The sequence below is a fragment of the Triturus cristatus genome, chromosome 4_1 (genome assembly GCF_964204655.1).
Source record: "Triturus cristatus chromosome 4_1, aTriCri1.1, whole genome shotgun sequence".
NCBI classification, from domain to species: domain Eukaryota; kingdom Metazoa; phylum Chordata; class Amphibia; order Caudata; family Salamandridae; genus Triturus; species Triturus cristatus.
This window is the reverse complement of record NC_140585.1, coordinates 876057724-876085307: the sequence shown is the minus strand read 5'-3', so window position 1 is coordinate 876085307 and position 27584 is coordinate 876057724. Positions and strand designations below refer to the sequence as shown.

The 27584-nt window shown below is 45.8% G+C and overlaps 1 protein-coding gene across 1 annotated transcript in view; it reads left to right on the top strand.

Annotated features, from left to right (window-relative positions):
* CHCHD3 (coiled-coil-helix-coiled-coil-helix domain containing 3) overlaps window positions 1-27584 on the top strand; it is an 878604-nt gene that overhangs the window by 558500 nt on the left and 292520 nt on the right. Inside the window, exon 5 of the mRNA XM_085653592.1 lies at window positions 4533-4616. Coding sequence (XP_085509718.1) covers window positions 4533-4616 — 84 coding nt within the window. The remainder of the gene's footprint in view (window positions 1-4532; window positions 4617-27584) is intronic.

Sequence of the window (27584 nt, the reverse complement as noted above, 5' to 3'; positions counted from 1 at the left end):
TGAAGCTGACACCATCACATGAGAGTTGTTGGTTCTGGCGCGCGGCCCTCAGCGCAGCATCGCGATCTCAGTAGTTTAACAGCCGTGCGATGATGGGCCTAGGTGGAGCTCCGGGTCTGGGACGCGGCCCAAGCGAGCGGTGCGCCCTCTCGACGATGAACAGTTTGGAGAAAGCCTCCGGACCAATGGAGGCCAGGAGTATCTTCTCCACGTACTCTTCCATGCGCCCCGTGTTGGTGGACTCAGGCACACGCACCACGCGGATATTATTCCGCTGGCTGCGGGCTTCCAACTCCTCATTCTTGGCAGCGATAAGTCTGAGGACATTATCCATTCTCGAAAGTTGCGAAGTATGTGAAGCGGAGGTGTCGTCATTATCAGAGATCCGCCTTTCAGCCTCCGTTATGCATTCATGTACATCCAGTTTCTGCGCAAAAGCATCCATGCGCGAGGAAAGACGGTCCACCTTATCAACTACAGTAGCAAAGCCTTGCCTCATTTCCTGCATCAGTTGCTGCAGGTCCGACGTTGGTGAGCTCAGGCCCTCTGCAGTCGCCGGTGGGCCCTGCGGGCCACCCGTATCCTGCGTACTCCGCAGTCCCTTATTAGCCACCGGGGCATCAAAGGATAGCTTAGGCTGCTTACTGTCCTGCTTGCCCATCATGGGCCCTCTTGAAGGAGGCAAAGCGCTTGGATACACCCCAGTCGCCAGCGACAATCACACAACGGAGGGCCCAGGCCGGCACACCGAGGCAGAGACGGGGAAGGAGTGCGACAGCTGTCCTCCCCGACACGGAAAGCGCCGGTCGCCAACACAAAGCAACAGCTGCTTCACACGACTCTGGATAAAGAACCACGCTGGCAGGGCGCACCTGCCGCTACCGCACCCCTGCAGGATAGGGAGGCCTCCGAGTGGACCGAAGGAGCAGTCGGGCGCCAACGGATCGCCAATGGGTCGTCACCAGACAGTCGTGCTTATGGCCATGGGGCCAGCAGCCATCGTCCTCCGGCAGCAACAGTGGAACCCGGGCCTGGAGACAGCACCAGGGAGCTGAGAGGCCCCAGCGAGGGCCATGCAGAGGTCAGACGCGCTCCGGCGCCATCCAGGGTCGCACCTTAAGCCGGCGACAGGGCCCAAGCAGACAGGTCCGCGTCCCCCACGCCTTCCACCGCTCCTGGCAGTGTCACAGCCACCACTCTCCCCGTGCCACACGCGCATCCTCAGCATGGCGGTCCGCTGCGCTCTCACCAGGTAAGCACGGGGGGGGCTCGTATGACCGGGGTCGACCAGTGTTCAGCAGTGTCCTCAGGCCGCACAGGTAAGGATGCCAATGTATGACGTGGCCGTGTGGGGGGGGGCGCAGGTCCTCCAACAGCAGGCCGTCACCCACTCCAATCCCGCAGGGGGGGGGGGGGGGGAGGACAGGTCCGACTCAGATGCGTTCCCCAGGCCGGGGACACACCTCCCCCAGGCAGTTGCACTCACCGGCAGTTCTCCTCCCCACCGATCAAAGGCTGAACCAGCGATGGAAGTCTGCCGGGGGGGGGGGGGGGCAGGCACAGGTCGCGTTCTCCGGCCGCACAGCGCTCTCCGCTTCTCTCCGGCAATCCGCCCCCGCGATCCCGGGGGCTCCACACCAGCGAGTTGCTCCGCAGGGCCCACCCGCCTCGTGGTACGCACCGGCCTTGCGCAGATCAGAGGCCCGGCCACTCGCTCTGCTTCGCGACAGCCCAGGGGATGGTCAAACTTGCGAAGCCTCCAGGTCGTACACGGCAGGTCCCGCAGCTCCCAAACTTGCGCCGGAGCCACAGAACAAGGACAGCAACATTCGAAGCCGGTTGATGTCGGGCAGGTAGTCGGTGGAGGAGGATAAATGAAGGATTACAGCTCCAGGCAGCAGGAGCCTCACAGAAGTGCGGCCATACTGCGTGCGTGCCCTCTAGCGCCCCCCATATACGAGTATATATGTATGATCAAGACCACATCCATGGTCGAAACGCGTCTTTGTGCTGCCGAATAAAAGTTAACCCCCCTTACCAGAGTGGCTCGAGAATCTTTTCGTATTGTGTGGATTCATCATGAGAATATATATATTAGAGGCCCATATTACGCTGCTGAAGGAGCGTGTGTTTCTTTTGGAATATATATATATATATATCATGACCTGTTAGGGTATCGGAGCACTTTACAGGAATAGCATGTTATTTACAAGATTCAGTAATAACAATACTAGATTGGAGCAGGCAAACATGAGAAAACAGTACAGAGATAACAGGCTATTTACAGGGAGTAGGAGTAGCGATCAAGAGTACAGTTAGGAGAGATAGCAAGAGGACGTTAAAACCGAGGTAACAAACATGGACATTGTTGTGCTGTGTCATTCACAGGCGAGACTTTGCGAGACATTTTGTGGTGCCTTTGAGAACTTGAGGAAACGTGCTTGATGGCGGCGACCCACATGGGGAGAAATTGAACTACCATATATACTATATATACTATATATATATATATATTTTACTTTCTTGACATTACCTGTGAAATGTTCAGGTCAAAGGTAATATTACATCACTTCCTATCAGAGTGCCAGTGTTCTGTCACATCCTGTGAGGTCACCAAGGAGTCAAAAAGTGTGGTGTCACGCTACCCCTGACATTTTGGTGAATCGGCATCCATGTGTCTTCCATGAAATGCTCTTAGTTGCCCTTAGTTGGCTCTGTCACTTCAGTTTAATGCCTCTAGTTTCAGGTCTTCCATTGCCTGGTTCCTGTTTGCAAATCAGTTGGTGCAATTATTGCACTAGTCTATGAATAGTTATCACAAAATGAACTAGATTGAACTGCCCTCCCACCCATTGACTGCATTGTACTAGGTGCTTACTGCAATTCATGTCAGGAATGCTGCTTCGCCGAATGACATCAGATGGGTAAAAACCAGAGATTTGCCAAGATGCATACTTTGGGAGGGGGTAGGGAGGGGCAGACAAACACTGACCATCTTGTGTGTGAAAAAGTCCACTTTATTTAAACAGGTGCACATCATAACATTTCCTGGCCAACTGCCTTACAAAACTAAACCTCCCAATACATCCATAGAACTATCCCCTATCCCACCCCTACAATGCCCCCCAAACATGCCCACCCTGCAGATAATTTTCTAATTGTTTTTTACATTTAAACATTCCAAATTGAATTTGCCCTACATCCTAATGAGTATCTATATGAACCTGTAAGTAACTACATGTCCTAAAGTGAGCTTTTAACTACCTGCTTACCCTCCCCTTGCACATGGATCCCCAACTGGCAACGCCAAGCAACTTATGCAAACTCCTAAACAACTTTTTATACTCCCCCCAATGCACCTGCTCAAGCGACAACATATACAAACCCTGCCCACCTGTCTCAAAGGACGACCCAAGTAGGGATACTCAGACTTTCCGCCCCCTCTCCCCCAAAGCCCTAATGAAGGGATGGGCAGAAGGGACAAAGCAGCACCAAAGGATGGGCAACCAGTCGCCTGTATCTAAAATAGTAGATGGTAGGCCAATTCATGTCCCTAAATGAGTGTTGGGCTACTTTTGGGCTATTATCTAGTCCAACACAAAATGGCAGTCGTTGGACTGCGCCACTCTCCCAATCTGCCCCGGGGGCAGACTTACCCTTGGTCAGTTGCCTCTCAAACCCTCCTTGGTCTGCTGTGACAGTAGTGAAATCCATAGAAGTTATGCTGAACGTTTGCATCATGTTTAATACTGCAAATATGTCATTTGTTTTTGGTATTTGTAACCATAATTTCTAATGCCAGCTCTCCTGCTAACATTAAAATTATATGATGTGATCCATAATCTTGTGCCATAGTCCAGGAGCCGCGAAAATTATGATCATTTAGAAACCGGTTGAATAAGTGGATCAACCACTGCATAAAAGAAGCCGAGATGTGATGCAGTTTGTGGTGTTGAGGTAAACACTTCCTCACTTATGTTTGTTTTATTCATTTTTTTGTAACGCTTTCTTGGTTCTAGGAAAAATTCCTTAGTACAAGAGGACCATGATATCTTTACAAATTCTTAACACACCGCAATACTATTTTTCAATTTATTTTTTCTGTGCGGATTAATGTGGTAGAAAAATGCACTAGTCAAATGTTCTAAATTGTCGGTTCTTGGGTTGGACTGTGTGGAAAATCTCACGTGTAACCCCATTCTTTATTTCCTGTCATGCTTCAGGAGCTGGAGACCTGGGTAAGTCTCCCATGTTTAGCTCCACTCCCACCTACACTTGGAGCCCTGTGTTAGCTTGCCTGGTATTGGAGCTGGTGTCCCTGTGACTTTGGTTCTTGTGGCACAAAGTTGTGCATTGTTGAATGATTCCATCCATCGATTGTGTCTTTCGATGAATGATTTGGCAGAGAGATTGGCGTGTGTGGAAAGTGCTGCAGAGTGCGCGTGCTGTCGGCTGTGTCTAAAGTGCTGCAGAGTCTGCGTGCTGCCGTCTGCTCCTACTGATTATTACTTTGTGTTGACATCTTTTTTCAGGCGAAGCAGCTGGAAGAGAAGGAGCGCCAGCTGAAGAAGCAGGATGAGTACTACAAGGAGCAGCTGGCCAGACTGGAGGAGAGAGTAAGAGGCCTTTCCACTTTAATATTATGCTGGGGTTAGTTACACTTGCAGGCGACGCGTCCAGCTGGCAGTGTGAAGAGTTCTATACTATGGCTGCATTGGGAAGAATGCGTAAGACACCCGTTGAGAAGCTGCGCAGCGTTAATTCAAATGCAACCACAGCCAGCAGTGCAGGCTAGACAACATCCCACATGCGTCCAGCACAGCACCCACATACATGCCTCAGTCAGTTGGCACATCGTTCCAAACAGTGTTAGCCACCAAAGTGCACCAGGCACAAGCATCTGGACAGCTTTTACCTTCAGGCCTGCACCATCTATCCGTACCGGGCAAGGGTCACTTTGCTGTTGTGTATACAGATGTGAAATGCCGCTCCTGCACTCATCAAGCACCAAAACCATACACACAGCCCCCTGAACATGAGGTGCCACCCAACCAGAGTCTGCCCATAACACAGCACCTGATCTTAATGTCAGAGAAAGCAAACACAAGGAGATGATGGACGGAGCGCCGAAACTTTTCAAACACTCACCCGCAGTCACAGATCTGGGTTGAATCCATCACCATTCTTTAGCTCACTTTGCCACCCCAGTTCAGACACATCTATATGCAAATCAGTCTTGACCCTGTGCCTCATGGGAACAGTCCAGCCTGAACTGCAAAGCCATGTCTTCCCTGGACTGAAAACAAGCATCCTGGGACCGGTTTTGGGCTAACAGCCTTCTTCAGCCAAGCTAGCTGGAATCCAGTGGCAAAGTGAGCAAGGAACCCACGTCTGGGCATACCCTGCCAACTTAGGGCGAACAAAGCAAACACAAGCAGATGATGGACGGAGTGCTGAACCTTTTCAAACACTCACTCTCAGTCACATATCTGGGTTGAATCCTTCATCATTCTGTACTGGGGTGAATGTATGACATTGTTCTGCATTCTGTCCATCAATTGTTCTTTTTGCATTTGTCACCCCGAGTGGGACGGGTATGCCCAGACATGGGTCCCCTCCTCTCTTCATGCCACTGGACTCAATCTATCCTGGCTGATGAAGGCTGAAAGCCCGGCAGTTGGGGCTGGACTGTTCCCATTGGGTGAAAGGCCAAGACTGATTTATATACGGCTGGGTCCAAACTGGAATGGCATGGTGAGCAAAAAAACGATGGATTAGGCCCAGGTCTCTGTACTGGGGTGAATGTATGACCGTGTTCTGCATTCTGTCCTTCAATTGTTCTTTGTGCATTCATAATGTCAGAGACTCCGGTCTGCAGTGCAAACCTTAGAATCTCGTGCCAAGATACAAAGAGGACAGCCAATAGCGCCACGAGACAGTACTAACGGCAGACTGTGCACTATACACATTCTAGCAACATAAAATCAGGCCAGCGGGCTTTGTTCTTGCCCCATCTGCCCTATAACCTCTTTCCCACAGAAGACAATGCGCTGTTGATTTTAGGGAAATGCTTAAAATGCAGCCATAGAGGCGCTTGTGCTTACCCCAGAGCCGAGTCCTGCAGAGCTTTGTCTTTTTTTATGGAAATGATTTGTCACTTATGATAGTCATGAATTAATGCTGATATAAATGTATAAAATATGAAGCGTTATGAATGTTCGGACCTGGGAATCCTTTACAGCAAACTCAATTTCCATACTCTGGGCACTGCTTAAAAATACATAATGAATAATAATGCTTTGCCTGTGTTCACAAAAATATTCTATGCATTTATTATTTCTCCTGTTCTTCCTACACTGTCTCTCTTCGGAGCTGACTTATTTGCAAAGTGTCAAAATTGACAACTGGCACATTAGTGCATGGCTTTTCAAGACACGGTGTGTGATGTTGTGTATCATATGCCTGCCTGCAGGGTTTTGCGGCCATATGGGTAATGAAGTATAGCACTTCTTGCTTCAAGAACAAAAAGTACAGTTGATTTTATATCACATCTTCTCCACAGTTTCATTTACTGTTTTAAACTAACTCCAGTCGAGGCACCAGTGCATTCTACGGAAGGAGAAGTAAATATGACAACGAAAGAACACATAAGCAAAACCCCTTCTGGAAAAGTTTGGCATAGATGCATCAGCACACCAGGTAGTTTAAATATTTGGTAAAGGGTAATTCCAGGTTCTGAGTATCTCATATTGAAGGGATAGGTTGCGACAATGGAAGCAGAACCATTATATGCAGGAGTCTGACTAACTCCAAAGACCCACCATGTATATTAGCCGCATATAGGAAAGTTCAGTGTTTTAGCACCCAAAGGCCACAAGGGGCAACACACATGCAACCATAATCTCATAAGGAGTATAGCATATTGCGGGGGATTTATTTATTGGTTATTAGAGAAGTGTGAGGTGCCTAAATTGGCAAATGAGCTGTAAGATGATAGTAACCTTTTTTTACGTTCAGCTAGACCATGTCCTGGCTCCTCAGGAACCTCTCCTTAGAAGTAGCCCCTGAAAAAAGCAGTGTAAACAAACAAGACAAGGTCTGGCTCATTTGAGATTTGGCACAGCTTGGAAGTAAATTTGCGATCATAGAAACACTTTTAAACTAAAGCTTTGGCTTGTGCTTATAGATTGAGGGTGGTGTGGAACTTCATTCATGGATGGATTGGATACTGTGAGCACTGGAAGAGCCAAGTCCCATTAATAAGAAGCTGACCTAGTTCACTTCATGACAAATACCTGAATGTAGAGTTTTCACCTCAGTCCTACCAGAATTTTGTAACTGTAACATCTGAAAATCCACGCACACACTGCACCAAGTTGACTTTTGACTTATGAATATATCTCCCCTTCAGTTCCTTCATCGCATTCAAAATGTTTTTATGGTCCTTTTAAGCATCATTTTAGCTCCAGATATTTTGTTGTGGTGCCACGTATAGGTGGGCAGGTACTTTCCCTCCATCTATTAAATATTATATGGTTTCAGTTTATTATTATAAATTGTAATTGTATTTATACACCACCTGTGACCCCCTGGTGAGGCATTGAAATGCTTTTTCAACAAGTAGCATGCTACTCTGGAACCTAAGATTAGTAGTTAGTAGGTTAGTACAATAGTTTTTTTTCTGTACATTAGTTGTTAGGTTTGTAGTTTTCATTCCACACATGTTTAGTAAAATTTGTAGTAGGGGTAGAATTATAGGACTGGGTTTGAAAAGGGAGGGTTTGGAGTAGGGTAGAATGATAGGAATGCAATTGAAAAAGATAAGGAGTCAAACATTTTTAAAGTAGTGGTTATGTGTGCTTGTTAGTTGGTAGGTTGGATGACGTCATCAGTGGTGTCAATGATGTAATTTGAGATGTCATCATCAATGTCATTGAACATGCCATACATTATGTCATATGTTATGTCATAAGCAGTGCATTTGTGGGGGTGCAAGTTGTAGTTAGCTTGCAGAACTAAAACTGCCTTTTTTAGTGGTTTAAAATGCCTCTTTATGACTGTCATTTTCATCTAAATATAACGTCCCTATAACCTTTCGTTTTTTAAAAATATAGATATATTTCCAACTGTAGTTATAATAGATAGGACATCTGCGTATACACCTCAGTCAAATTGCATGGTAGAAAGGGCGAATCATTTGATCAAAGGGACAATTGAAATGACTCTGAAGAGAAACTTAGATGTCGTAGAAGCCATTTTTGATATGTTGTGGTTTTATATGACATATATCAATGGTGCAACCAGCAAATCTCCTTATTCACTGCCATGATTTGTGTTGATAATCTGGGTCATGGAGATGGAGAAATTGACCGAAGGTATTTGGAAAATGCAGGTGCGACTCCCGTATGTGGGAGTAGAGTGAGAAAGGGCACTGGTTAGAGTACATGATTGTGTGTCGTGATTCTTCTCCAGCCAATGTGATTGGTTCATCCTTCAGAGGGAGACATTCCTAGTCTCTGTAATCATTTCTCTTGATATGATATTTGGACTTGTATTTTGTTTTAGAGAAGTACTAAAATGTTAATTTTTGTTAGCTTTGTTGTTTTTCTCATTGTTAATTTTGTTTAAATTGTATAAGGAGGAGGAATGTGTAGTAGTCTCTTGGTGGTGAAAGGTATCCTGGATTCTATCATCATGCTGCCCTGATTATTGTTGAAGGTTCTGTTTGGGGGTGTTCTATTTGATGTCAGTTGGATCCTGGCTGACGCGGGAAGCCCCACGTAAAGAGTTGTATTCGGAATAAAACCTCTGTATAAGGTAGAAGTACCTTTGTCGTTACCAGACTATTTTATTTGTTTTTGCTAACCCAGTAGAAGGAGTTACAACCAACAAGACAGCTGATCCAGCTGCTGTGGAAGAGGGGGGTTAGGACAGGCTGTGGTTTGATGTTGCCAGTTGTAGGATAATTCAGATATTCATAGAATGTGGTGGTGTGAAACTGTGGCAGCTGCTGTGGATGCCTATGTTTTGGATGAAGTCCATCTTGAGCCATTGTGTGTTTGAGTGTCGCTGCAGGCCTGGGCGCGCCACCCCAGCTCCATGAACCGGTTAAAGTCTTCACTCAAGAGGACAAGATGTTTCAGAAGTGACAGGCTTCATCTGGCTGTAAATATGTATAATAATTTCACACTATAAGCAGCAGATTGAGCTGACATTAATCTACTGCGCTGTTATCTTCGTTCATTATCAGTGTCCGAGCTTTTTTTCCCTTTTCCTCGCCTAGCCAAGGCGCAAAAATATAAAGCGTCTAATTGAAAAAAGGCATATTAATCAAAAAGTCAGTTAATCATACAGATGAGCCCTGACACCTCGGGATGCACCAAGAGGAAGCGGCACCTAGCAGCACATAAGCTATTCCGCACTGCTTATTTCATTCAGCAGTCATCAGGGGACGTTAATGGCGTGTCTTCTTTGAAGACAGGGCTGCAGATGTTTGCTTATATTGACAGTTCATTATAACATGCTCTGCCTGCAACTGTTTGTCTGCCCCTAGCTTTTCTTTTTTTCATCCCTCTTCCCAGTGCTCCCAGCTGCCTCTGCCAAATGTTTCCAGTCGTTTGACCTTCTGAATTGCATCAAAAGGCTAGGTTTCCATCTCCAGAACCACTGATACCAGCCTCCCTCCCAAGCGTCCACACTCACAGAGACGATTCTTATGGAATACAGGCCCCTCTCACCTGACCTAACAGCTTTTAAACCACGACTTATCACGTACTCTTCACTAGAGCATTCGTAATAGTAAAACTCAGGAGGGTTAAGGCAAGCTCGGCAGATGAAGAAGCTTTGAAGCATGTTGACCTTTACTTACCTGCTGCCCAGTACATCACGCCACACAGACCTCTGGAGGGAATAGAGCATTCGATGTGGTTCCTAGACTGTAACCCTGCCCTTCCCTCTGAGTGCTGTGCAAAGGAAAGTCTACACCTCAATTGCATGTCTCCTCACGTGCTTTTACTCTTCTGTATGTGGTAAGAAAATAGACTTCAACAGATAGTAACGTAGATGACAATACAATAAACAAAATACATCCAGTAAATTAGGTACATCATATTTTTGTGACTAGTACCTTGTTTCGTAGGTTGGATACTTTCACACCTCTGACTTAGACAATTTCGCTGTCGGAAAATCCTGTGTTTTTGGATGAAAACAGGATATTTTGTTAAGGCTCATTTTAAAGGGACTTTCACTATGTGTAGGGCACCAAAAACCTTTTCCTTGTAGTAGCAAGAGGGATGTTGAAAAGGACTTTTGTGGTGACAGGATGTGCTTGTACACACTCGTAAGTGGAGATTGCAGCCAGGGTGATTTTAGTTTCCCAGAAACTTTAATATTTTACACAAGCTATTCAGGTATGCTCTGCCAGTTATGAGAGAATTCTGAACTTTCGTGTGTAAATTTCAGTTGTCCTCTTTTTGTTGTTCGAGCCTGGGTAGCGCATGTGCTGCTCTGCGAGATATGTTGTATTCGAGTATGGACTTGAAGCTTCGCCCATTCTTTGCCCATATTTTTCATTGGTTTGTATCATTATCCTTTGTATATGCTGGCTTCTGATTCATTAATGGACTTGTTAGTCCCTCCTTAGTACCGCCTTGTCTTCATTTGTAACCTCCAATGAGGACTGGCCTTTTTTTAGGTCTCGCTGGCGTTGCAGCGCGAAGCGCTGCCGCCAACGAGACTACTATTGTTGCTGTGTTGACTCCCAAGGGAGACAGACCGGGGCACGCGCAGCGATTAGGGTCTGTGCACGAGCCGATTCTGGTCTGTGAACGCGCTTCACAGTGGAACAGCTTGTTGACGGCGAGCGGCTCCTGTTCTCTCCCCTCCTCCTCTCCTCTGGCTCGTTCGCTGCAGATCACACAGCCCCGCCCGGGAGGGGCCGAGTCGTGCACCCTGAGCTTAACTTAACTTTATAAGATAATACAAAAATCAAATAACATTGGAGGAAAATAACAAATATATCTTCGCATATTGTTATTAAATATCATTTCATAACTTAATACTTGTATACATATAATTATCATATTGAAAAATCCTTAATGGTATGCATCTTTAAAGTCCTCTCCCCGCTGTCTTTATATACATTAGATACCTATACATTCGTTAAAGATGGCCGCCTAGTGCGCGAACCTGACAGGGGATTGGGGGCGGATGTTGGTGACGTCAGTCAGTTCGGGGCGTGTCCTGAGGTGCGCTGCAGCCCAATGGGCGGTACGGTGGGCATGGCCTGAGGCGCGAGCCCTGGGGGAATCTAAGGATTGGGCTCGCCGTCCGTACAGAGGCTGCCGCCAGCTCGGGCTCCGGGCCCGGGCGAGGTAGGGCACGCGCGCGGGGGGTCGCGGCTCCTTACTGTATTACAGCCCTCGGGGTGCGATGGGGACAATTCATCGGCCTTGCTTGAGCCGAAGGTGCGAGCAAGGGCAATGCATGCATTGGAATATGCAGACAGCTGTCGCCAGTCAGAATGCATAACGGGGGGAATTTCAGGGCTTCCTTGGGTTGTGGGGTGTCTGGATCAGGGCTGCAGCTGCACCCGCCTGCATCAGGGGTTCTGCATGCTGCCTCGCTTGAGGCTTTCAGAGTGTGCCGTGCATCTGGGCCTCCTTCACCCACCTACAGCCCCCCCCCCTTTACACCTCTGTCATTCCGCTTTCATCAATTTACATTTCCCTCCTCCCCGTGTATACCACCCATGGCCCCCACTTTTTAATCTCACAGTGCCCAGGTTCAGATCCCTCCTCTCTTCTGTTATATATCTTCTCAGCATCCCTGCGTTGTTCTTGCTTTCACCCGGCCGTACAAACCTACCCTTCGTCTTCCACGGATGAAACTCCCCTCACAATACCAATCCTTTCCTCATCTCCCCACTGCCCCCCATTCACAAACACCCGCCTCACCCCACTTAAAACCCTGGCTAGCAAATGGACATTCATAATCCATTAAGACCTCTTTCCTGTGTCTCCTGCACCCCCTTAGCGTCCAGCGTGTAACGCATACCCTTGCGGCACAGGGGCTCCCAAACTTCCAGGGGCCTCACAAACCTTCAATGGACCCTCATTCAGCCCAAGGCCTGTGGAGGTCTGTGCTTTCCAGCATATGTATTTGCCACCTACTTTCACAACCCACACCATCCCCCTACTTATACACTATCTTCCACGCCTCCACTAACATGCTCATCCCCCAAATCACTTCCATCGACTCCCTCTGTCCTACTCAAAGCCCCTCTCGTTTTCCGATTATTTTCATCTGTCTTTTATTCCCCGTGTACATAGCCTATTCCTCGTGCCCTCCTTTGCTGTTCTTGTATTATATATACCCTATCAGCTATATGCTTTCCTATCTTACATCACCACCCAATTGGGTATATTAAAAAATGATACACAAAAAGGAGCATAAGGGGGAAATAATAATCAGGTGGCCTCCCCACTCATTAACTTGTAAATCCACAAAACCTGATTATTCACTAACATTAACTAACGGATGTGTGGAGCAGTTTAAACACTATATCTGCTCGAGGGCTGGCTTTTACAATTATTACCCCTCACCTCCTGATCCGAGTGTTCAATTTCTACTATTTGACAATACACCAGACGGCATTTCATCTAGAGATCTCAAGATCAAATTCCGTCTGGTGTGTTGACAAATAGTAGAAATTGAACACTCGGATCGGGAGATATATTAAAAAATGACTCTAGTACATAAATACGGTATAAAACTTCACAGATACATGACAAATGTAAGGTGAAAATGTAAAGGATGCAAAATTTGGGGAAAATAGCAAAGTAGGCAGCAACCAAATAAAAGGAACAACAGTTGGATTGAGACAGGGTGGCCACAAGGCATTTGAGTGACAGAGAGAAGGTTATGAGAGTAAAGGCTCCGAACGCATGTGAACAGTCTAGAGAATAAAAAAAGGGACAATAAGGAAAGGGATAGAGCTGGATAAGGAAGAGAATTATGGTCAATTGGCGGGAGTTAAATTCAAGACTGATAGGAACATTGAGTGTCAATTGCACTGACATAAAGTAATAGACTGAGAAATATCGAGCAATAGCTAGTATGACAAGAGTTGACGATAAGGAGTTTCGGCTCTTTTGCATCAGCATATTTCCCAGTAGAGACAGAATGGTTAAAATCCTTTGATACATCAGGCCCTTAGTGTCAAGAAAGGCAAACGAAATGTTGAACAGCCCATATTAGCCCAAACAAGTATGAGTTTCGGATCAATGAAATAGAGAGGTGTATCGAAAATGACGCCAAGGATGGTAGCTGAGGAAGAGAAATAAAATGACTGTTGGGCGTTGGGAGGAAGGTCGGCATGGGGACACGCATGCAGGAAAAAAATCGACTTTCTGTTTTCAAAGGATTACTATTAAGAGAGTGGGAGACATCGGCGCTGCACGGAAGGTAAGTAATTAGAAAGAACATTGAGTAGATTAGACTTAAAGATGGGGCTAGAAACATGGGTCACCAGTGGTCTCTCATTTCCACCTTCCACCCCCATCTCGGCTGTTATCCCCTTAAATCGCCACCTCCCCTCCCACTAACTCCTGATACTTACGCCCACTTGTATCCTCCAACCGTCCTTCCTTGCTTGCAGGGTGTATCTTTCCCCCACTCACACAACTCTCCCCCTCCATCCTAACCCCCAACACCTTTGAATTCTGTTCACACATTTCCATCCCTATGCTTGTGATTCATTACCTGTGCCTACCTCGTGTTCCAAAATCCTGCCCACGCCTCCACTGCTTACACCGTAAAGCTATGCCCTGCCAGCTGGGTAAAATGTACTGCTTACATTATATTTCACCCGCTTCCCTGGCACGTGTTTATCCATTGCCACTGTGTACAGGCCATCAAGCAGTTTTCCCATTTAATATTTAATGCGCCCTTTCTGCACTCTTACACACTCCCTTATGTACATCTTCACCCCTATTTTATACAGTCTTGTGTGCATCATAAAAGGCACAATACAAGATGGCGCACACATGCCACTCCTCGCCCTAAGCTATTACACCAACCTAGTCTCTCTGATCACAAGACCACCACCCTGTCCTACGCTTCCTTTTCCAATTGCTTACTCATTCCACCTTGGCTGGCTTTACTTCATTTTTAAAGCGGATAGCCCCAAAACACAAAAAAGGGGGGTCCGACATATGCAGGAACCGGCCTTGAGAAGATGGTGTACTCTGCTGCCTGATCTAACAAGCATTTGCAATGCAATAGGTCTCGCATTTACTAGAGTTTGAGCTATTGGCGTTGTAAATGACAATGCCTTTTATTTACTTGTTGATTTTTAAAACATAAATAAAATGCATTGTTATTTACATTGCCAATAGCTTAAACTCTCACAAATGCGAGACCTATTGCATTGCAAATGCTTGTTCTTTCTGTTGTTACACAGTATGTCTTTAGTTTGTAAACACCATTTTCTTTAATGAGTTTCTCTTACTTCAGGCACAAAATACTTTCCTGCAACAATCGGCATGCCATGAACGCTTTCACTTTCCATGCACCCCGAAACAATGGCGGCTGCTTCTTTGAAGTGAAATAGGTCTTGCATTTACAAGGGTTTTTGCTATTGGCATTTTAAATGACAATTCCTTTTATTGATGTGTTAATTATCAAAACAGACAAATAAACAGCATCGTCATTTACAATGGCAATAGCTTAAACTCTCTCGAATGCGAGACCTATTGCATTGCAAATGCTTGTTTAAAAAGGCACTAAGGTTATCTGATAGACATCTAGCCGCAGATTCCTTAACTTAGAATATCCTCCAAGCGCCAGTCTGGATCCAGAGATTTTTCAGTAGTACCTCTGCGCACCGGGGGACAGTTTGCATGGCTCCACCCTGACGTCGTCCACGGATATGACGTCAGTGTAGCCATATAAGTCCCAAACCGGTGCTCTGACATAAGTTTTCTTCTTTTCCGCGTGGCAACGCGGATCCAGGAGAAGTGGTTCCTCTTGCCGGTTTGTTATTTTGGCAACACTGACACCTTTTCGTGTCGCGGAACTGTTTGCCGATGCCTTCGGGCTTTAAATCCTGTGAGTCCTGTACGTGGCAGATGTCGGCGACGGATCTGCACTTTATTTGTATGTGGTGCTTGGGCGAGCACCACTGCTGCGAGGAGTGTGATGCCTGTCGAAAGCTGAAGCCGAAGTACCCGAGGGAACGTAAAAAGAAATTATCTGCCCGGATGTCCCCTTCAGAGTCCCAGCGTCGTCAGTCTCCTTCAGCTGGGGCCTGGTTCGAGGCAGGTCGCGGGATCGCTCCAGAGGGCGTAACTAGTCTCCCTCAGGTAAGCACAAGAGGAAGTCACGGAGACCGTCTGCCTCACGTAGTCGTGACGTCGGTGCCCGTTGCTCTGGGTATTTACCGGACCACCCCTCAGCACTCGACTCCCGCTTACCCACCATTTCCTGATGTTGGGGCCACTAGGACCCAGATGGTGGTCTATTACCGGGCCTTGCGGGCCATCTTTGAGCCGACCCATCTCCCTGGTGCACCTTCAGGCACCACAGAGGTGGTAGAGACTCCGATTGGGAGCTCGCTGGCGGGTTCGCACCTATCACCAATCGAGGACCCTGACTCCAGCTCCGGAGTTGTGGTGATGTCGGGAGTTGGCCCGGTGGGGCTTCCCATTCAGACATCAGACCACAGTCCACCTCCAGCGTTAGGGACATTCCAGTGGGGCCCCCTAGAATAACGTCTTCTGCTACTGCAGCAGGGGGCTTGTCTCCAAGTCGACGCTGTCCCACACTGCAGTCTTCCATCGCGGTGGATGTTGGGTCGATGCCATCCCAATGCCGATCAATGGAGCCTCCTTTGACGTTCGTCGGCATCGATGCAGCGCCGTCTTGATGTTGTTCGATGCCGGAGACGTCCTTTACTACTCCTTTTCAGATGGAGGACGAGGCCCCTGAGGGTTCACCCTGCCCAGTGTTATTTGAGCATTCTTCGGAGCACATTGATGTGGAGCAATTGTAGGCAATTGGACAGCCTCGGGCTGAAGAGCCTTTGGTTTTTGGTGGATGTGTTAGCCTGCATCCTCCCCTAACTATGAATTGTTGTCGCCCCCAGGAATAGAGACGGAGGCTAGTGCAGCATTTGCAGCGGTCGTTTGCAAAGTTCCAACCTCCTTCTATCTCTTTGCCCTTCGATCCCTTGTTGGATTTGCTCTACTGGGGCAACGCGAAGGCGAGCCCTTGCTGCTTTTTGGTGAGTCGTTGTACGACATTCTTCTAGGGACCTGGGCGAGGCCCTCATCGTGGGACTCGGTGGACCGTGCTATCGCACATCGTCACCGTGACCCAGTCTGTTTGTCCCTACACCCTAGGGCTCAAGGCCTTGTTGTCCAGACATCCTTCGCTGCGCTGCCTTTATCCTCTGCTCCGATACTTCCACCCACTAGAGAGTCTCGATGGTTGGAGACATGTGCTCGGCAAATGTTTTTGTCATCGAGTTTAGGCCTCTGGTCCTTGAACATGTCCTGAGTGTTTACACTGGCTACTTTTGGGTCTCAGGCACTCGGTTGAGTGTTTTCTTCCATCCCTTCCGGAAGGCACCCGGGCTGATTCTTATACTCCAGGATGGTCATGAGCTGGCAGAATTTTCAATTCGGTCTGCCATGGACACCACTGATTCCGTGGGTTGGGCAATGGCCAGGTCAGTTGCCTTGCATCGCCATGCTTGGCTGCGTGATGGCAGTTTTCCTGAAAATGCTCAGGAACGTCTTCGGGACTTGCCCTTTGATGGGGCCCATCTTTTTGACAGTCATGCTGACTCAGCGGTTCAGTGTCTCATGTCTGGTTTTCAGTAAATGGCATTGTTTCTAGTCCCTTGTTGCAAATTCTTGTCTTGATTGCCTTAGTGGCAGTATTGTCTATGCTTTTCTCTGGGGTCAGTCGCTGGGTTCAAGCTGTTATTTCCTAGATGGACTGTGCAGCTACATAGCTGTTTCTGCCATTATTTTCAATTCTTCTGTCTAGCAGGTAGTCTCAAGAGGTGTCCTTTTTATAGGGACGTGACATGCCCTATGTGGGGTATTCATTGGTTATTGTATAGCCATTCTAACTTACAATGCAGGGTGTTCTCCTGGGTGATGTGGGTACAATGCACCAGGAAAGGTTCTTCCTGGGTGGTGCAGGGCCTTACTGTGGATCCAGTGAGGTCCTCTTAGAATTGTTATCTATCTCCTCTCTGGGGATGTTTACTCTAGTTCCTGCTTAAGACGTTTTGCGATACATTTTTTTGTTTCTTCATGCTCCACTGTTTTTTTGGGGACTTCTGCTCAGGACAAGCCCACAAGGGTAGTGTAGCTCTCTTTGGAGCTTTCATGTTGCATTTTCCGATTGGTCAGTAGCTCTCCCTTGCCTCTGAGGATGCAGACCTGTCCAAACTATTGTTGGCTTTACACCCTTTCTGGCTCGCCGCGGCATATGCTTCTTTTTTCTTGCCCTTGGCTATCTTTTCAGCATGTAACCTTTCAATTTATTATACCTGGTATGTGTTATGCTTATATCATTGTAGACTTCCTGTTACAAAAAGTAAATTTTGGATTGTGATGGCAAATCATATGCTAGCTGTCCTTCTACATCGAAGTCTTCAGGCTGCCAAATATGAACCCTATCATGCCATTCTGCATACTGTAGAGCAGCCGTTCTGGTGAGCCATATGGTTGTCACTGCACAAATAAATCTATTAGACTGGGTGCTCCATTGTAAGCAGGAATCAGATCAGTAGACCACAGTGACCAGATGAGTTTAAGGACATGCCAAAGGTAAAAATATCTATTCCCTCTTCTAATCTGTAACTTAAAGGGTAATTTGTTGAATAATGTTAGAATGTTAAACTAAACCACAACAAGTACTCCTCGCAAAAGCCCGAGGACCCGCACCGAGTAGGTTGCCAAGCGGGGCAGGACCCTTGATGCCTGTTTGACTATAGGGCTACCCCATGAAGTCGTGAGGTCCTCTGAGATGCCTGTCATTTCCCAAAATGGAATGGATCCATTGAAAAAGAAAAATTATCTATTCGAGGCATATGAGCTGTAGATCACACACTATGCATAGATCACCATCTGGTGTTGGGCCTGGATGTTTGCACTTGTTTTTGTCTTTGTAAGTCACAAGATAGGAGATTCCTCCTTTGGATGATAGTGCGCATGGGCATCGGCTCCATCTTCAGATAGTTTTTTTCCGCGATTGGGCTCGGATGTGTTTATAGCGCTCCAGTTCGGTGCTGTTACTGATCTAACTTTCGACGTGCAATCCCCACCCTTTCTCCGGTATTGCTTCGGACGCGATCCCCAGTCGTCGCGCATCTTTTCAATTTCGAAGTCCTCGATTCCGAACGTCGACGAAGGCTTCCGGGCCTACTTAGGCCATTCTTTCTGGCTCATGGAAAGGACTCCTTTCAAGAAGTGTCCTCAATGTGGGTCGAAATTCCCACACACAGATCTTCATGAGGTGTGTAACCTCTGCCTCTCACCGGAGCACGAGGCCAAAGACTGTCCAGCCTGTGCCTCTTTCCTCTCCAAGAAAACTATTCGGGACCGTCGAGCTCAAAGAACAATGGCACGCTCGTTGGCATCCATTCCCGATGACATCTTCCAGGAGGGCGTTGATGTGCCAGAACAGGAGTGGGTCGAAGAATGCCCCACCAGCACCTCCGATGCCGATGAATCCGATGTCGAGGACATCACTCCTGGGGAGCGGGTCGTAAGTAGTGACGTCCCTCACCCGCACACCAAAAAAGGCTTTGGTAACACCTTCACCTTCGGGCCCAGGTGCACACCGAGACAATACTTCTCACGCCCTGCCTTCGGGCCCGGCAAAGAAGTCCACAACTAAGCCTTCAGCCCACTCGGGCTTGAGTCAGCCTACCATCGGTGCCCAAACTCAAGCCCTGACAACGAAAAAGAAACCCTCCTCCATCTTAGTGCCGACCACTGCCTCCATAAACAAACAATAAATCGATCAGTAAACAAACAATCAATCGATCAGCCAATCTATTATCGAGTGATCTAGATAAAGATGAGCTCAGAATAAAGTATCATTCCTGGTTAGTTATCAACTCATTTATTAAATTAGAACCTCAATAATACTTGTTGACCCACTTAAAATCATTCTTAAAGGACAAATTTGTTATTGTGGTTTGGGAGATACCCTACTAAGGACGGAATAACCAAATGGGGAAAAAAAATGGTCCTCTAACCTTTATAGGTTGTGGTTCCTATGACAAAACTTTAATACATATTATGACTACATGCCCCCAAATGCTAGAAGAATGGAAGACTCTGTTAAGACCTATTTTTAATGAATTAGGGATAAGAACATGTCGACATGCCATCTTTACCTGTTTCACTGGGTCAATGTCTCGCTTGATCTCCCAATTTGTAAAGTTTATCTTTATTGCAGAAAAAAAACTATTAACCAAAACTGATTCTGATTGTTAATACAATAACATGTTGTTAATGATTTTAATGCAAAATTGAAATGAAAATGAAAAATATGCTTTTAAAATCTGCTCTTAAAACGTTATGCACAAATTGTACATCATGGTCACTATATATTCTAAACTGTTACAAGATTGGTTAATCAAATTTAAGACTAAAGACAAAGCGTTTAAAAATGTTAACTATAGTGTTTGGATAGTGTCCTCTAGCCATTTGCACAAACACACTTTATTCATTGTTGCTCTCTATTATTGCTGCTAAAGTTTTTAGTGTAAAGCTGTATACACATTTTATGGGTATAAATAATGTTTCTTACCTACTGTGTTTTATCTCTGTTTGTAATGATTTTTATTAAAAAACAAATAAAGAAATTACTACTACTACTGCCTCCACATCCACGCTCTGCACCCAAACCTACTGGCACCGACCCCTCAACTCCGAAAAAGCAGTCGGAACCAAGCAAAAAGACACTACCGAAGAGTTCACATTTTCAACCTTCGGAACCGAAGAAGCCATCGGAACAGAAAAAAGAATCGGTTCTACAAACTCCTGCAGAGACTAAAAAATCTCACGCTTCAAAGCCTAAGGAGCACAAGTCTGCTCCAGAATCGGTGCCACGCAAGCCTTCGGAACTGAAAAAATCGACGCCGAAACACCAGCCTCCAACAGAAGAGCTTTTTAACCCGGATCCCACTCAAAAAACTCTTCTAAAAGACCCAAAGACTGGTCAACTAACTCCATTCTAAAAAGAGATCACTGGACATGCTTCCACTGGCTCCACCACCTAAGAAGAGAGACATTGCAACATCGCCTCTGAGTCCCTTCTCCACCTCCTCCTCCACCTCCACATCACTCTCCTACACCATCTCCTCCACCAATGGACGATGATGACACCTTTGATGACATGGGGAGGGGCCAGACAATGAACCACTAGGGGATCCTAGTCCACCTTATACCCCAGACCCCTGGGACGATTACAACACACCAGATGTCCCTAACGTACCACAAGACATCTACCCCTCTAGACCTTCCCCTCTAGAGGATACCATAGGTTTCACCCAGCTCGTTCACTGAGCTGCACAATACCACAGGGTTGCCCTACTTAAAGAGCCTGTGGAAGAGGATTACTTAATAGACACTTTTGATACTTCGCAAAAGTCCACCTCCATCCTTCCTATGTTAAAAGGGATCATCAAACATGCAACTGAGGTTCTCAAAGATCCTGTTAGGGCAAGGGTTATAAACCCCAGGATAGAGAAAAAATATAAAGCTGCCCAGCAGACCCCATATACATTAAAGGCCAAATACCCTTGGACTCCTTAGTGGTCTCCAATGCCAGAAAAAGGGCTAACTCACAAACGTCAGGGGGCGCTCCACCTCCAGACAAGGAGTCAAAACTCTTGGGCACCTGGTAAACGTACGACGTCACAAGCAGCTAATATATGGCACATCGCCAACACTCCGGCTTTGTTAGCCAGATACAATAGGGCACACTAAGATGAGTTAGAGTCCCTATTGCAACACCTCCCTGACAGATACAAAACTAAGACCAACAACCTCATACAGGAGGGTAAGCTCATCACAAACACCTCCATTTGTTGTGCTCTAGATGTGGCAGACACCGCCTCCAAAGCCATCGACACAAGTGTCCTTTTGCGTAGGCATGCATGGCTACGCATTCAAGGTTTTAAACCTGAGATTCAGACTTCCATTCTTAACTAACCATTTGACCAGGAGCATCTATTTGGGCCAGCCGTGGATCCATCTCTCAAAGATAAAAAAAGACACAGACACGGCTAAATCAATGGGAGCCTTGCGATCACAAGCTCCCAGACGTTCCTTTCGTCGCTCCTCTTACAAGGGCACCTCCAGAGGCTACTCCTCTGACAGTCCCTCCACATCCTATAAAACTCCCACCCAGGCCACATTCACCAGAGGTTATCAAAGAGGAGGCTACAGAGGCAATAATAACAAAGGTAGAGGCAAGACCAATAATACCCGCTCTGCCTCCACCCCTACCCAATGACTTCCCTCCGCTCCCCCCAGACCATTCCACTCCGGTCGGGGGAAGATTGCTACATTTCCTACCTGTCTGGAACAACATCACCACGGACAGGTGGGTGAGACAAATCATTCAATCGGGTTACTGCCTAGAACACACATCTTACCCCCCACCCCGCTCCCCCTGAACATACCACCCAGATAGTGCCCAATGTCACCGGAACATTTATCGCTGCTAAAGCAGGAGGCAATCTCCCTCCTACACAAACATGCAATAGAACCAGTCCCCCTGCCACAGCAAAACACAGGAGTTTACTCCCTGTACTTCCTCATTCTGAAGAAGGATAGCTCTCTAAGACCAATTCTAGACCTCAGACCCTTAAACCTGTACATACACTCAGACCATTCACTCACGCTTCAACCTCTTCTCTCACAAGGTGATTTTCTTGCCACTCTAGATCTTAAGGACGCCTACTTTCACATTCCCATTCACACCTCTCACAGGAAATATCTCAGGTTCGTAATGGACGGTCAGCACTACCAATTCAAGGATCTCCCATTCGGAGTCACCACAGCACCTAGAGTATTCACCAAGTGTCTGGCGGTAGTTGCGGCTCACCTAAGAAGACAGCACATCCACGTCTTCCCATACTTAGACGATTAGCTCATAAAAGCCAACTCATACCATCAGTGTGTACATCACACTCACGCCACAATCCAACTACTCCACGACTTAGGGTTTACAGTAAACCACACAAAGTCTCCCCTACAACCGTCCCATATACAACAGTACCTCGGTGCCACAATAAACACCTCAAAAGTGCTTGCATATCCCAGCAAAACCAGGATGGTAAGCATACAAAGCCTCATATCAAAATTTCAGCCGCAACACTCTTTACCAGCTCGAGTGTTCATGCAGTTGATAGGGATGATGGCCTCTTGCATATTCATATTACCTCACGCAAGGCTCCAGATGCGCCCCCTGCAGGAATGTCTGGCTAGTCAGTGGTACCAGGCTCAAGGTCAGCTAACAGATCTGATGTTGGTGGGCGGTCGCACGCATCGCTGTTTGCAGTGGTGGAACACCAAAAACCTTTCCAAAGGGCGACCATTCCTCGAGCCGGTTCCACAGATTGTGTTAACAGAGGACGCATCGCTCTCCTGCTAGGGAGCTCATCTGTTATTTCACACCATGCAGGGCAGGTGGACGCCTCAACAAAAGTTACTCCACATCAATCACCTGGAGTTACTAGCTATCTTCCTAGCGCTCAAGGCATTCCAGAAACAAATATCGGGCAAGGCTGTCCTAGTCCGCACCGACAACATGACAGCCATGTACTACATTCAGAAACAAGGCGGGACACACTCCGTACAGCTCTCTCAACTAGCGCAAAGCATATGGAAATGGACTATTCCTCAGAATTTTTTTCTCCTAGCCCAACATGTCTCGGGAGTCCAGAACAACATAGCCGATTTGTTAAGTCATCAGACGCAACAGATTCACGAGTGGGAACTTCCTCCACAAGTTCTTCAAGCATTTTTTCCACATGTGGACGCAACCAGAGATTGATCTCCGCCACACACAAAAACGCCAAATGCCCAAACTTCACCGCCAGGTATCCACACCCATTGTCCAAAGGAAATGCGATATGGATGAATCGGTCAGGCAGATTTGCGTACGCTTTTCCCCCTCTCCCACTCATTCCACTGATGGTGCGCAAACTACAGCAACACTCACTGACTCTCATCCTAGTTGCTCCAACATGGGCCAGACAACCATGGTACACCACATTACTGGAACTATCTGTAGTCCCGCACCAAAAACGACACCTCTCCCCACACCTCTTAACCCAGAGCCGTGGAGAGATCAGGCACCCAGACCCAGCACAGCTCAAACTAGCGATCTGGCTCCTGAGCTCTTAGAGTTCGGTTACCTTAACATTCCCCCTGACTGTATAAACATTATCAAAGAAGCTAGACGTCCCACCACTAGAGCCTGCTATGCAGCCAAGTGGAAACGATTTGTGATATATTGTCACAATAACACCATCAATCCTCTAGATGTGTCTATTCAACACATCATAGGTTACCTACTGCATCTCATCTGGTGTAACTTAGCATACACATCTGTTAGGTTAAACCTTGCTGCCATAGGAGCCTACTTACAAAATGGACAACACTTGTCGCTATTCAGGGTACCTGCCATCAAAGCATTTATGGAAGGCCTCAAAAGAATAATTCCTCCCAGGGTCCAACCCTCACCTGTGTGGAATTTAAACATAGTTCTCACAAGACTAATGGGCCCTCCTTTTGAACCTCTGCACAAATGCGAGCTACAATTTCTAACATGGAAAGTCGCTTTCCTAGTGGCCATAACTTCCCTTAGAAGAGTCCGTGAACTACAGGCACTAACTATTCAAGAACCTTTTTTACAACTTCATCATAACAAAGTGGTTCTCAGAATCAATCCAAAATTCCTCCCTAAGGTTATTTTTCCCATCCACCTCAACCAATCTGTCGAGTTGCCCGAAAGATAGGGGCTTCAATGGCATTTTTAGGAAACATTCCCTTAGATGACCTCTGCAAAGCAGCTACATGGTCTACACCGCACACATTCACAAAGCACTATTGTGTAGATGTGCAAACAAAACAGCAAGCTAGTGTGGGCCAGGCTGTACTCAAAACATTATTTCAAACTACTGCAACAGATGCTGGTGGTCACCTCTAGGAGGAGGTACTGCTATACAATCTATGCATAGTGTGTGATCTGCAGCTCATATGCCTCGAACGGAAAATGCTACTTACCAGTATGCATCTGTTCTTGGCATGTAGAGCTGCAGATCCACACACGCCCACCCACCTCCCCGGCTACCTTTATTTGTTCCTGTACTATCTTATTTAGATACAGCCTACATGGGAATCTTATCTGTTTCTCACAAAACTCCATCATTTCCCTGCTGGCGAAAAACAATCTGAAGATGGAGCCGATGCCCATGCGCACTATCATCCAAAGGAGGAGTTACCTATCTAGTGACTTCCATAGACTTTTCCAAGACAAAAACAAGTGCAAACATCCGGGCCCAACACCAGATGGCGATCTATGCACAGTGTGTGGATCTGCAGCTCTACATGCCAAGAACAGATGCATACTGGTACAGTAGCATTTTCCTTACGCTGAGACAAGGAGCAGCTAACTGTCCTTACATAAATAGCAGTATGAGGATTCCCCTTTTGCATTTTCCAGGAAGGACTAATTTCAGCCCTGAAGAAAGTCCAGCACCCGTTTAGGGCAACATAGGACTGAAAAATGTTAGCACTAGGGTCATAGGACCATTATACTCTTATTAACCACTTTTTCTTACATTTTTAATATCCCTGACAGTTCAAAGAATAAAGGGAAACTGGGATCTGCCTGTGGATTTTTAATCTTTAACCCCCCCCACCCCCCCGGACATATTTCATCAAGAGTTCCCTGGAATATGGTCGAGCCCACCCTGACTTTTAGTCGTCAGCGTGATCCGATGATAAAGCAGGACACCACTAGGTTGTGTGAGGGCAATTAAAACAAAAGGAATTGTTTCCCTCCCCACTGGGTAACAAGTCATAATTTCACATAGGGCCTTCCCATCCTTTTCTCACCAGGGTTTGCCTGTGATAAATCGTGGACTTTTGTTCACGTACTCAAGGAGTACTTGTTGTGGTTTAGTGTTAGAACACAGGAGGGCGTACTCCCTTCTGAGAGTTCCTCTCAGCCCTTACGGCATAGGGGAAGGGCTCTTTCCCTATTTGCCATATTTTGAGTCACGTAATGTCAGATCTTAAAACCCAAGCACACATCATCAAATAAAAATAACAACCATGAATACCTATTGGTGATAGTAGTGGGATGGAAATGTCCCCTGCATGATAAATGGGCACCTACCCCTGCCCTTAGTGCCTGAATGTTTTGAAACTGGTATACTGACTTTTATTTTGGCCCTGATCTCATGCTATATTTGTCTGGGAGCAGAGCCCTAACCCTGTTCTAGATAATGCAGGATATAGAATTTGTCCTGCAACATGAAGTGACATACCAAAGATGCCCTCATGATATACAGCTGACACAGTCTTGGATGTAACACATAACATCGTGGTGTCTTTGAGAACGTGGATTTCTGACCCCTCTTGTGTAAAGCTCTGCTGTTACGTGAGGCCCAGAGTCTTGCACTGACATGTATGCATGTGCAGTGAGTGTATTATTGTGGTGTGGTAGTAGAGGCCTAGTCCAACTTCCACACGGTCGATGAAGAGAAAGCACGAACTCCTCTTTTGGGTATGGAAAGATTTTATTGCTCACATTGTAGTCATTACGCGTTTCGACTGACACAACAGCCTTGATCACATGAGGAAATGTGTTTGCCATTGTTTTTTAAATACCACCTCCTAGTGTCACGTGATTCCAATGAACATAAGACATACAATGTATATGCATCACATGATGTGCAAAGTAGGGCAAAACTTGTTACATTAAATATCACTTAATGTTGTAATTAATAACTGTTCATGCTAAAATAAATAAATAGAATATTATGACCAATAAATATTAAATACGAGATATAAGTTACATTGTGTCTTGAGAGAAACTTCTATTATCTTTATGGTCAAAGACCTCCTTTCTAACAGCATAAATGCAGAGTTTTCAAATATATCGACTGGCTGTAAAACATATTAAATGGATACTGTAAATCTAGCACTGCAAAAAAAAAGCGATTTTCTAAAATTGCATATATATTATCTAAGAGTTATGATTGCTACTAAAAAATAATAAGATTATAACAATTGTGTATATGGTCTTGGGAGACTAACCATTAATATAACAATTTTCAAATATTCATATGTACCAAATAGTTAGCATTAATGCAATGATATTGTATGGAAGACACTCCTACACATAAATGGTTCTAAATCCCCAATGCAAGATAATACTCCTAACATAAATAAGAAAAACAGCAGAGCTATGTTTTATACAAATACTGCCAATTGAGTCATGCCATATAGGAAGTAAATAAAGTTTTTTTTGTACTGTGGAACTCTAGTTGATAAACATATCTCTCTAAATTAATTTAACATTATATTCATTTCAAGTTAATTAAGGCCCCACATACCGTGCAAATAACGTGACTAGAGATGCCTTCTTTCAAGTCTAAAGTGCGAATAGTGTACTATATAAATACCAGTGTTATAAAAGATAATATATTAAAAATAAAATGTATCTAAAAACACATCTAAAAAATGTACTTCTAAATTAGTTTCGTATTTATGGGATTTTTTTGATAAAATTTTTTTTTTAAAACAATCTTTGTGATCATAAGATGGTAAATAGACATAGTGATGCAAAAAGACTAAAGCCTACTTGTTCAAGAACTACCGACTAAAGTTATTGTATTACTTAATAGTTTGTATAATTATAATGATAGCATATAAGGATGGGAACGTAGTCTTTAGAAATTTTATAGATAATAATGAAGGTCTTCTGTGGTATTAAGTCCATTGGGGGTCTTGCTATCAAATTCCATAATCCTATATGTTTCCAATTTCCTAAGCATGAGCTCTCTGTTTCCACCTCATAGAGGCACCGGAATGGCAGCTACCACATAGTATTTAAGACAACTGAGATCATTGTGATGTATTGCCTTAAAATGACGTGGTACAGGGTAATTGGTATCATTGTTCACAACTGCACGGAGGTGCTGCAAAATGCGAATATGCACCGCGGGTTTAGTGCTTCCTATGTAGTTGAACCTGCAGGTACATGTAAGGACATATATCGCAAATTCAGTACGGCAAGTAAAATGGGCTCTTATCTCTTTGTTGTGGACTAAATGGAACTGAATAATGGGTAGTATTTTTACCAAATTTAAAAGCTCTATATGTAGAATGTGTGTGTATATATATATTACCTACTGGCGGTCGCCAGTAGGTAGTTATAGTTAGGACCCCTTTTCCATAGGAAATCCGCAACATTCTATTTTGAATAACTTTGGCGCCGGTCGATGAATCCTCGCGAATTTCTCAAAATAGGTG